Below are 12257 nucleotides of genomic sequence, written 5' to 3'. Positions count from 1 at the left end.
CCACAGTTTAGCACTTCTGTGACGTTATGTAATACGCATGCGCACGCAACGTTCGAGTGGTTGCTTGACAGCAGTATTAGCAGCGAACGGCTTTTTTTTTTAATTTATTTATTTTTATCTTAAACTGTGGACTAGTTTTGTCAGCTTAACGATGCATTTGGATGAATGGATGACGGAAAGATGAAGTTTCTTTAGCCAAGTATGGCGTATTAACTCATTCACTGCCAGTCATTATAGAAAATTTTTACATTTCCAATACTCACGTGATATTACATTCAATAATTATATATAAACCGAATCTACCAAATAACAGAATAGACTCCCTACTTTTTGTCCCGTCCCGTTCTTTTATAATTGACAGCAGAAAAATGTAGGTTTGCCAAAATACAGCCATTTCTCCCATGGACTCTGAAACTGTGTTTATTTCCTATAAAATGGGGCAATGATGTCATCTACCGGTGGTTGGGCATCAGTAAAGTTGTTTCCGAGTTTGATATTTACAGTGGAGCATGCTCAGATTCGCCCCCATTTAGCACCGCTCTAAAAAATACAATTGACAAGTATACTTGTCAAAGGCAGTGAATTGCAGAGCACAACAAAACACGTCTGCATTTCAACAGCCTTCAGGCTAAACACGGAAGTAAAAGAAAGTGTTCAAGCGCCTCACAGTGGCACGAGCGCAACATTACACATCAACTGAATACATAAATTACCGGTTCCCTGGGGGTTAAAATGAAAAGAAGCAGCCGTTCGCTGCTAATACTGCTGTCAAGCAACCACTCGAACGTTGCGTGCGGATGCGTATTACATAACGCCACAGAAGGGCTAAACCGTGGGTACGGTTTGGTTTACTAAACTGTGGGTACAGATGAGTAAACTGTGGGTACAGTTTACTAAACTGTGGGTACAGATTGTTAAACTGTGGGTACAGATTGTTAAACTGTGGTTACAGTTTACTAAACTGTGGGTACAGATTGTTAAACTGTGGGTACAGATTAGCAAAAAAAAAAAAAATCAAACCTTGACACCAGAGGGGCTCCGTATGAAACTACCGTTACTGTTTGCACATATACACAAGTAGCACCAACTGCAGTGTTACTGCATGTGCACCCATTTGCTGCGCCTTGTCAACAAATATGACTGTCAAGTTAAGCAAGACAGAATGCATTTCGAGGCGCAGTGATTAATTAATTTAATGTGTGCTATTAGAGCAGCGTGTTTGTGTGTGCGCAGGTGGTGGAGACATGCTGACACACACATTTCCAGCAAGTCATGACATTATCAGTTTACATGAGCTAAACAAATGGAAGGCATCCAAAAACACTTAAAAGTGCTTTACTGGAGTTTTGCCATTGTACGCCATTTAACGTTTCTATTTCTGTATAGATGTAAAACGGCGATGATTAATATTTTCACAGAAATGTGATAGCACAGCCCAAAATGAACATCAGCTTCACAAGAAGTAAAACATCCTCACAACAAAAAGGAGTCACATCTTTATATAATGTTGATTTTACTGATTGATTTCTGCAACATACAAACATTTTGTGTGTGTTTGTGGTTTTCCGAGGGACAACAAGGCGAGTTACACGGGGGGTAAACAAAAAGTTTCAGCAGCAAATATCAACGCCACTAAGATGATACGTGGGTGGTGATGGGTTCAAGGCTGTCTCGTAAAGGCACAGGTGGGCTCGTTCTGAGATGGAGGACAGTGTGCATACTGTTTGTTGGCTAAACCTAAAGGCCAAGAAATGATCAATAAAATGCAGCTATGAAGGAGAGGTAAGAAAGACAAAATGGCGTCTGCAATGCATGGACCGAGGTTGATGGGAATTGTGCGAGTGAACGTAAAGTAGACGTAGTGGTCGAATGACGCAACAAACAACTGTGCATACAAAAATAACATTTAAAACATTTACAAAAAAACAAAACATTATTATTATCATTAACATTATTATTACAATCTTATTCAGAGCCCATTTGTGGCTACTGTATGAAAAGGGCAACAGGCTGCTTTTCTGTCAACCAATTAAAATAATCTTTTGAAGCATATCATTTAAAAAAAAATTACAACCCTGAAATATTATCCAAAAGGAAAGCAAAACAAGTGGGCAGCAAAAAATAATTTACACTTTTGTGTAGGGTTGCATGGACTTTCTTACATCTTCTGTTTAAACAGAAAGAAAATATCAAATAAAATAGAGCTCAACTGACCTGTACACTTTTTGATCTTTATAAAAACAAATGAACAAAAAAAATTATGAAACAATGTATATACCGTAATAGAAGTAGCGAGAAAACAACGTGAGTCCTTGTGGGTCAGATTTTGAGATCTTTTGGACGTTCTGCTGTCAGTCAACTCCCACGAGAGTATCGCATGTGCAACATAACAGAAGAGCTTGCTCCCAGAAAAGTGGATTTGCATGGTCGCTCACCTGATGGCTTCCCCCACGAGGAGGAAGAACAAAAAAAACCAAAAAAAAACAAGGGACAGCAGCAGAAAATGAAGCGAGCAGTTAAGAGCCAAAAATAATATCAACAGCAACGCACGATTTCAAAGACAAGCCGAGGAGGATTGTGGTTGACTGTCTTCTCTGAGAGACAGACTAAGGCCGGCTCATGGTCCCAGCACTGACAACCTGAGTCTTCAAGCCGAGTTGTTTGGTCCTTATTGACAGCTTCAAATAATGGACGTACTGATTAAGCTTCAGACAAAAACCATCATATGGTCAGCATATACAGAACTTAAGTTTCATCACCGTGTCCTTTGAAATACTGTGGACATCCATAATCTCTCATCAGAAAGTAGTCTTGAGACCAAATTAAAAAAAAAAAATCCACCACATTGCACAGTTCTATTAATATAAAATAATTGATCTTTCCATTTAAGACCAACTTGGAAGTAATTTCATAAAATGCCAAAAAGTGTCACAAGTGATGTAATTGGTTGGCACGTTATATGTTAGACCATATGTACGAGCCAGATGTTGATCAGGACGCTGAAAATGTTGTGCCCGGACGACCTGACATGGAGTGGAGACGAGACGCATTCTATGCAATGGCATCATTCTGAATGACTCCAACACTGAACAGCATTTACTGTTTCATAAACTCAGTATATATAATCAGCAAAATTTTAGCCAATTATGATTATATTTTGAAAAGGGGTCATTTAAATCTTGAAAAAAAAAAAAAAAAAAAATCGGTCATGTGCTAGTCTAGACCATAAAACTTTTCGGCAACCCTCCACAATGTGCTTCGCTACCCAAAGGACGGAGCGAGACACACTGCAGGCTGTTGGAACTGCACCACATGGTGGAATTTTTTTTTTCATCAGATAGGTAACAATATAAGGACCAAACCACGTCATTTTGGGACTCTGGTTTAAAAACAGAGGTCATCGAAGACCAAATAAGTACTGCAGCTAACATGCTCCCACGCAAACCATGACAGAGGGGAGACACAAGGGTCCGCTCATCTTTCTGTTTCTACGCTCATTCTCAGTAATGTAGCACCATCACACAGAAAGTGAGGGGAGAGTGAACGGGAGGGAGGGAGGGGGACTACTCTGGAGGTTGAATCGTGGGTAACTAAGATTATCTAACTTTGCTTTGAAGATTGTTGATTATTCAGTAGATGGCCACCTTCTAGTTAAAGGAGAACATCGAATAGAAGGGCTTCCATTTGCTCAAAGAGAGTGCGGTCCTTGTTCGCTTTCACGTCAAGGATATTCGGCTTCAAACTAACCAAGGGATAAGCAGACGGATCCCACGTCAGCATCTTGAAACATCCGCCATCAGCCAGCTGAAGAGGACAATGCTGTTACTTGTTGTGGACGAGCCCCTGTCCTCCTGCGTTGGGAGGGGGAACTGAAGAGGAGGATGAGGATGAAGGCTTGTAAAAACGCACAGCCGGCCCAGCAGGGTGGCAATCGTAGAAGCTCGCTTTCGGGCTACCCGGGGTGAGATCTTGGTCCGTCTCTGGAGGGAGGAGGACATTGTTGTGGACAGAGCGCTTCGTCATGTCCACTCCGGGGGGCGCTGTCGAGGGCCTTTGGCTGGAATGCAGCGGTTATCGAACCCTGGAGACGGAGGGGCACAATCAGAATCAAACAACAGAGGACGATCAAGTCTCAGATGCTCTCAGGTCTGAACAATTTTAAAAAACAACCTAATCACAATTTTTTTCCCCCTCAATATTGTGATTACAATTCAATATTCGATTTTTTCCAAGGTCCTCGTGCCATTTCTTTTTGAACAAACACAAGCAATAACATATTCTGTATTGCAACAAACAATAGCAAATTTAATATACATAAATGATGGACTATTATGAAACCCCCAACACCAAATTGCATTGCACAACTATCTTGCCACAAATCAGACTTACCCGCTCAGGTCTGTCTTGCTGTTGGCTGCTGCGGTGCCAGAAGACGAATTATCAGCTGGAGAGCTCGTCTTCTTGACACACTCAGACAAATCTGCACATAAGTAAAACACACGCACACAACAAACTTGTTGCTTTGTGTTCTAGTGACGGAAACTCACAAATATCCTTCTACCCAAGAGTCAAACATTTTCCAATAAATGTTTGAATGTTCCATTCATGACTGAATAGCATTTGTGTGTGGCTTAGTAACTGGAAGTCAACGTTGTGTGAATCCTCTTATTGGCATGCGTCCAAAGTGAACTAGTGAGGCGAAAAATTGGAAGTGACGTAATCATGTGCACAGGACGAGACAAGCAATGATGGAAAGTCTGTTTCCTGATGAGCAAGCATGACACACAAATCAGGGGACGCACCTTTGTGTGAGCCACTCCACTCGACTGAGGCGGGCGTCCTGGTGTCCACGGGGTCTGGCGGAGACAAAACAGACATTTCAAAACTCAATATTGGCTCAAATCGGAAGTGTCGATTAAACACAAGTGCTCATCCACACATTCAAACTCAGTATGTGTACACTTTCAAGCTCTTTTGAGAATTTCATTCATTCACATTGATATTAATGCCGGCCATTCAATGTCCTCGTCTGTTTAAGAAAAAAAAAAAAAAAAAAAAAAGGCAGTCTGCAGTACACTATTCCCTTGCACAAGGTTCAAGAGCGCCCTCTGCTGTACAACTGATTGTATAATCTGAGTGTGATGTGGAAGAATTTGACTGAGCCGTGCATGACCATTATTGATCAAATCCTAAAATCAATAATAGATGTGTTTTATTGCAGCACAAGCTCCTGTCATCGTCAGGACCCCTACCTCGCCGAGGCAAACGCACCTGTGGCCAGTATGAAAGACTCGGGGGTCCTCTCTGGGAGGGGGGGAGGGGAGTCGTCACTGTCCCAGCTGTCTGGGTTCAAAGGGTCAGAGGTCAAATAAGAAGCAATGTTACAAATGGAGGAAAAAAAAGAAAGAAAAAAAGTCCATGTGGATGGACTGATTGGTGGATTGAGAAGCGATCAGTGTGGAAAACAAGCAGCCACCAGCCTGGGCTTGACAAAGCAGAGATTAGCAGAAATTAGCCACACGCCCACAAGCAGATCTTTGCAACCCATCGTGACCGGTTATGGAAACAACGCTCCAGAAAAGCCAAGCAGAAAACAACACTCCAGGGACCACTTTGGGAAATAAATCTGCATTTGGCGGTTTTAAATACGGGAACTACTTGAGGAGAGCATGATGTTTAAAATCTTTGAGGTCACTGTCACTGAACAGTTTTCAATTCTGTCTGCCACAACAATGCATAAAAACTGGAGAGTGACGGACATCATGCACCCTCAGGCGCTTGTGCGTATTTAAAAGGTTTTCTGGCAACAAGAACTCAATGCGTGTCAAAAGCATTCCCAAGTGTGTTCGATTCCAACACACTCCATCGTGACACCCCAGCTGCTTGAAAACCGCATCACGTCACCGCAATCCAGTCAGCGCAAGCGTTTACCATTCAACATGCATTCGAACACCACCACACACAGACAATTCCCGGACACCAAGGCAAATATAATTATGGTATTTAAAAACCCACACTCTTAATTAGAAGCACTTCCTTTTCAGTATGTGTGCAGATACTTTGCTCATTATCATGTCTTCTGAGATTGCGTAATCCTCACTGACCCAGAAAGTAAGGGCTGCGTTCGGATTATGAGGGCAGTTTGTGAGATTAACCTTCAATTTAATTCCAAGAATTGTGAGTGAAAACCACTTTGGTTAAATTAATTAATCTAGTGTTGCGTGATTTTCAAATTCATCGAAAGTACTTTTTATTCTGACACTGATGCCATTAGACCAGATGTTCTCAAACTTGTGCCCCTTCACACCCGAGGTCCAAGAGCCATACCTTCAGTCTTAATTTTAATTTTGTCAGATTATTTGTAGGGATGTAACGATATACAAACATCCGAATACGATATCACGATATGAAGGTCACGTTCAGATAATTATCACGATATTGTGGGGATGTTGGCGATACAAAAAAGGTTATAATACTGTAAAAAAAAACAAAAAAAAACAAAACCTTAAAATTGTGCTTTTGTACATTACAGCAAGCACACATTGAGTTTCTCCACAAATTGACTCTGTTCACAAGCATACAGTATTATGTTCCCCTTCATCTGACCATTAGCATGGGCTTTAAATTTTCAAAGGGCCAAAACATGCCTTGTGAAAATTAAACTCCACTAAAAAAAAACCCCAAAAAACTAGCCACCAGAGGGGGCTAGAACTGCACAAATGGAAATCAACATGACATTTTTTAAACAGATGTGCTGATTTTAATATACTGACATGATAACGATATAATGTGGCAGTAATAATATTGCGATATCACGATATTGCCGTTTATCGTTACATCCCTAGTTATTTGTAAAAATAAATAAATAAATAATGAATAAATAAATACCGTACATAATTAAAACAAACAAACCTATGATGTTTGGGGAGTCATTGGACATCCTTGCATGAATAAAGTTTTTAAAATATATATATTTTAAATGTAACTTTCTTCTAGGGGTCAACAAACTGAATTCACATCAACAGTGCACTGTAGTAGAATGTACTTTTCCAATCAAAAAGGCTCATTTCCCTGGACAGTGGACACTAAAGTTTTGACAACCCGTGGTCTAGGCAACAATTGAGGCTTTTTCACACTGCACTTGGTTTCCTTGGTGTTGGCCGCCTCGACAGTGCAACCAAGCTTGCCTATATTTGGAAGTTCTTGCCGAACAGCCAACCAGGAAGTAACAGGGAGACTTTTCCCACAGGTTGGTCGATTTCTGTCAGCACTCTGAATTCACTCAGCCAGCTTCTCTCTGATTGGATGTGCCTTCTGACGCCGCACAATGACACGACATCGAGCACATACACAACGAATGGACTCGTTGATGGCGTACTGCGCAAGTCTAAGTGCAGTGTGAAAAGGCATAGATGGTGATTAGCTTGATTGAGTCTATTTAGAAAATCAACAGAGCTGAGAGGTGATTGGCGTACTTGCTGTGGCGGCAGCCGGTGATGAGGATCCCTGGCCCGCGATGGACATGGGTGACACCTTCCGCACCAACTGGTGATCTCCAAAGTGAAGGGACGTGACTGTTGCCGTGGAAACACTGGTGTGGTAACCCTCCCTCGCCGCCGCCATCTCGCCGTCGCCCTCTTCGTCCGAGTTGTCCGAGTGCAGCGGGTTGGTGAAGCTCAGCGCAGTCCGAACCGGAGTGGAGGAGGATGATGATGATGAGGAGAGGTGTGAAGAAGAGGAGGAGGATGGGGCGACGCGATCGGACGAGGATGAAGACGAGGAGGTCTTGGGTTTGTCGGGGCTGCCGCAGGGTTGAGTCCACGCCACGTGGCTGGCCTTCAACTCCCCTTTGTCGCCGCCGTCGCTCTTCACCGGGAGGTGGTTGGGCCGGGCAAGGACGCCGCCGTCCGCCTGGCTCTCCCCGCACCCTCCCGCTCCGCCCTCCGTGCCGGAGTCCTCGGACAGCGAGGAGCTGGACGTGAGCAGCGACTGTCCAGAGCGGGCCTTGAAGGCGTGGGATCTCTGCAGCATGCCCCCGCCGTTGGCCGAACCGCCGCCCGCTGTGTCGAAGCTTCGAGGTCCTTCCTGCAAAGGCACCTTCTTGATCTCGATGCTGAGCTTTCTCTCGATGCGCGGCGCGCTGCAGCAATCTGCCGCGGGCGATACGGGCAAGGAAGGAGTCACGCTTTGGCCCGATTCAGACTTTGCTGTTGCGGCAGATAGTCTGTTGCTGTAGTTTTCATTGAGATCCAGGTTGGACATCAGATTTTGGTCTTTGGGTTCGGAGGGACTGGTCTGCGTTTTGGGACTTTCTTCTGACAGGTTCTTCTTCCCCTCCGTGCCTTCATTCTGGAATGGAAAAAAAACAAAAGCATGACATGTAAATGATCTGGAACAAGAAAAGCATGGTTGTAGACCAAGCGGTCTTCAACCACCTGACTGCAGACCCGTATTGGTTCATGGGACATTTTGGTGCTGGGCCTTCTTTTGAAAATCAGGTGCATCTGCTTGTGGGCCAAATGATGACGCAGAAGACGAAAAGCACACAAGTTTCAAGAAAACAAAGCTATGGCTGTTAGAAAACTGCAGTTGTTTACATTCAAACTTTGTTTTCTGCTCATTTTACTTAACTGCCAAAAAAAAAAAATCCAGAATACCATGCTTCTGTTTCCAACATTTACGATGTATCATTATCTGCAATTATGGCTGCCGTTAATTACAACTACATTCAGCATAATGGTGAAGTACAGTTTTAGTCATTTGTTTGCACTCTGGTTTGACGTGAAAGCAGGCTGCGGCGTTTAAAAAAAAAAAAAAAAAAAAAAAGGTTGGGGGCGGCAGTTGTAGGCATTGCAAAAAGTAAACAAAGAGCTTATGAATGGGGCAATGACGTTACCTGAGTGACGTTGTGCTGTGCGCTTGCCAGGACGTGTATGACCGGCTTGGGATGGTAGCGGTCATTGTCCTGACGGACGTTGGTGACGGTGGGGAAAGCTGACGGGGGCGAGGGGGTCAGGATGGGGGGCACGGGATGAGGCTCGGGCGGCTGCAGGATCTCCTCTTTGACGTCGCCTTCCACCTGGGTACTAAAGAGAGAACCACAAACAAGACAATTCTGATACAGCGCTTTTGTGGTCCATGTGACATACTTTTACTTTTCTTCACCACTAGAGGGCACAAACAATAATAAATTGTTATTATTAACATTATTATTATTATTATCAAATAATAGCATCAAGGTAAGTCTTTTCATTCATTCATTTTTTTCCCCCACAAATTGTCAGTATGTAAAGTGAAAATGATATGCCCCAGTTAACCTTGTCAAAATGTGATTTGATATTTCTGAGGAAGCCAACAAATCAATCAGCAGTGAATTGACTGGCTGTGAGCATGTGAGCCGCCATGTTTTGACAGCATGACGAAATTGAGGTTGTGAACATCTTAGGAAGGTTGAAATTGAATTTCACTCCGGAGCGAATGCATTCATTTACGTCTGCTGCATGCGTGCAATATGTAAACGAGCAATTATTGATGAATTCATATTTTTTTTGCTTTTTTTCCCAATTATTTTCTTAAGATTTATTTATGATTCCATTCCAGTAAATGGATAATTTCTTCAACCAATGAGATGAAGCTTCCACTTAACCATTAAAGTTCAGACACTTTTCAGAAAGATTTCAAATGTCTTTTGATGTGATGAATTAAAGATAATAACGACTCTCCTCCACACGGAGCTCAGATTGCACGCAATCTTCATTTAGTGTCCTGGTCCGGCAATCTTCCTTGCAGTCATGACTTGGTCATTCATGGGGCGACACTCATTTCTCTTCCTTCAGATAAACAATGTTTGAAAAATGGCTTTGCTGGCCTTCATTGGGAATTTTCTCTCCAAACAACTTGAATATTGGCTTCCTTGGCTGAGCAAATAACACACAAAATACACAGTAACACAGATGATTCCCACCACTGGAGCGCATTGTTTCCATGGGGATATGAATTATTAAAAAGCAAGAGTTTATCCAAACCTTCGTCCTTCCAAGATAAGATGAAACTTTTATGAGACTGCTTAGGGGCTAAAAGTAACGAACACAAATAAGACACGGCAAAACAAACAAGAGTAACGAAGAGCGGAAGGCAACGTCAGCAGCACACAAAGAATTGAGTTTAGATGCTATGTATGCAAATGAGTCTTTCAATTCAATTAAGCTTTGGTGGCTTTCTTTTGGGGGCTTGGAGAGACTCCACAGTTAAACATGCAAAGGATTTGACTCTTTGGGGTGTGTCTGACTGAGCATGCACTGACTCACTGTCAGTGACCTTGACGTTCAAGCTTCAAACAGAGAGTGTGTGTGTGCATGTGTGTGAGACTGGGCAGACAGAGGACTGTGTCGTTAAAAATAGCGACTTGGATGATCTTAGGAGGCTTAAAACGTGCACCCAAGAGTGAGTATTTAGGAAGTGGAGGGATGAATTTGTGGGAACCGGCAATATATTCCCATATATGTTGACAGTGTCCTAATTTAGCGGAATTTTTAACTGCACGTTTGTGTATTTTGGTTGGAGCAGCGATCCCTAAGTACTTTGAAAAATGTTTGCTTTCCCATCAACCATCTTGGTCAGTTAAAAAAGATGTGCATGTTTATTTTTGTGCAGGGATGTAACAACGGACATTGAGCCGCAGATCATTTTATTTCATTTTTTAATTATTTTTTTATAGTCCTACTGTATTAACACCTTCATTTCCCTCATGGCAGTCGTAAAAGTATATTTGTCTATATGTATGTGCATTAATCATGGGCGGAGTTGTGATCATAAAAGTGAATGAGAATCAGGAGATGAACCGGCTGGATGAAAGTGCAGCACAACCCCTGCTGGGCCCATACAGCAAAATGAAAATTGAGACGGGAGAGAAAAGCTAAGACGAGCAACTTCTGCTCAGCAGGCAACCACTCGCATAGGGGAAGTGCCGGCAACACCGATGGGATAGATCAGTCAAGTGTTTTTAAATGCCTGCTGGGAAAGTCGAGAGCTTCTACTGTGCTTCTACTTCGGGTGTGTTACATTCAACACTGGGAAGACTTGCAGACGATTGCAAAAGTGTTGCAAAATGATCTAAAAATACAGACATTCCTCAGGCGACAGCAGTTTGCAGCTCAACAGAAGCTACGTTGGGAGGCTGGGCACATTCGGAGAGCCAAAAAGAACAATTCTTATCAAGTCAAAAGGTTTTCAATGATCGACACTTTCAATGGCTTTATTAATGAAATGGTATGAAAACGCTCAACTCTACACTCTAGCTGACACCCATGTCACTCACCAGGCCAGGCCTAGCTTTTTCCAGCCATACAAATGTAAAGTCACAGATATTAACAGTATAAGATGAGAATGGCGACTCCAAGAGTGGACAAAGGTAATACTGGCCACCTGACATGCACTTTAGGTCTTAATGTTAAAAGGTACACAATACGTACTTTCCATATGTATACATTTTTTGTTTTCAATTATGTTTACAATGCAATTTCAAATGTAGTCAGGTTTCCATCCAAATGTTTCAAAATTTGTAAGCAAATTTTGTGAAAATGCACAAAACGGACATGCGACTTATGCCCGTTTCCAGCCGTTGCTCTTTTGCGAATCTGCGCCGCGAGATGACGTTGTAGTGAGGGGTACATAATTCACCCACGGAACGTTGGGGCGTGGGGAGTTCTGGGTGGGAATGTTGGTTTTGACAGACTGAACGGAAGTAGTTTGTTTTGTTGGCTTCCCTCACCCACGTAAGTGAAGTGTGCCATTATATTGAGAGCTGATGTCAATAAAATGATGTTGTTGTTTTTCTTTAATTAATTAAAAAATGTTTCTTCGTCTCCCCAAACATATTGTACTTTATCATCCGCCATTTATTGTGACTACAAATGTGCGTGTGATGTAGTATCGGTCAAAACGTGCGACGTATATCCGGTCTTGTAATCGCTTATTCGCAAAAGCTGTTTCTATTGCAAAAATGCGCATTTTTCTTTTTTCGATATGCTTCAAAATAGATCCCCTCCTAGCGTAAAAAGTTTATTTTTTGCAATTATTGAAAATTCGACACCAAGTGTGTTTTAACAAGTTTCAATGTGTTTAATGTGTGTGGGGGTGGTCAAATGTTTTTGGTCACTCCCTATGCCACTTTTTTGTAGTATAGACAAGTGGACAGGGGATGAACTGTAAAGACTGCTGGCAAGGTTGAGTGTGAATGCCACAAATGACGAGGAGGA

At 42.5% G+C, this 12257-nt stretch overlaps 1 protein-coding gene across 2 annotated transcripts in view; it reads right to left on the bottom strand.

The window, feature by feature from the left end:
• Window positions 1–1319: 1319 nt before the first annotated feature.
• Window positions 1320–12257, bottom strand: part of ptpn12 (protein tyrosine phosphatase non-receptor type 12) — a 42999-nt gene continuing 32061 nt past the window's right edge. Inside the window, exons 13-18 of one of the 2 annotated variants that reach the window (XM_077499920.1) lie at window positions 8897–9086; window positions 7476–8349; window positions 5272–5343; window positions 4803–4856; window positions 4390–4480; window positions 1320–4081 (exon numbers count right to left, since the gene is read on the bottom strand). In XM_077499920.1, coding sequence (XP_077356046.1) covers window positions 4072–4081; window positions 4390–4480; window positions 4803–4856; window positions 5272–5343; window positions 7476–8349; window positions 8897–9086 — 1291 coding nt within the window. In that variant the 3' untranslated portion in view covers window positions 1320–4071. The remainder of the gene's footprint in view (window positions 4082–4389; window positions 4481–4802; window positions 4857–5271; window positions 5344–7475; window positions 8350–8896; window positions 9087–12257) is intronic. The other variant, XM_077499921.1, reaches the window with a different exon arrangement.

Source organism: Festucalex cinctus, chromosome 16 (assembly GCF_051991245.1).
Source record: "Festucalex cinctus isolate MCC-2025b chromosome 16, RoL_Fcin_1.0, whole genome shotgun sequence".
NCBI lineage: Eukaryota > Metazoa > Chordata > Actinopteri > Syngnathiformes > Syngnathidae > Festucalex > Festucalex cinctus.
Note: the sequence above shows the minus strand (reverse complement) of the source record. Positions and strands in the feature narration are given on the sequence as shown.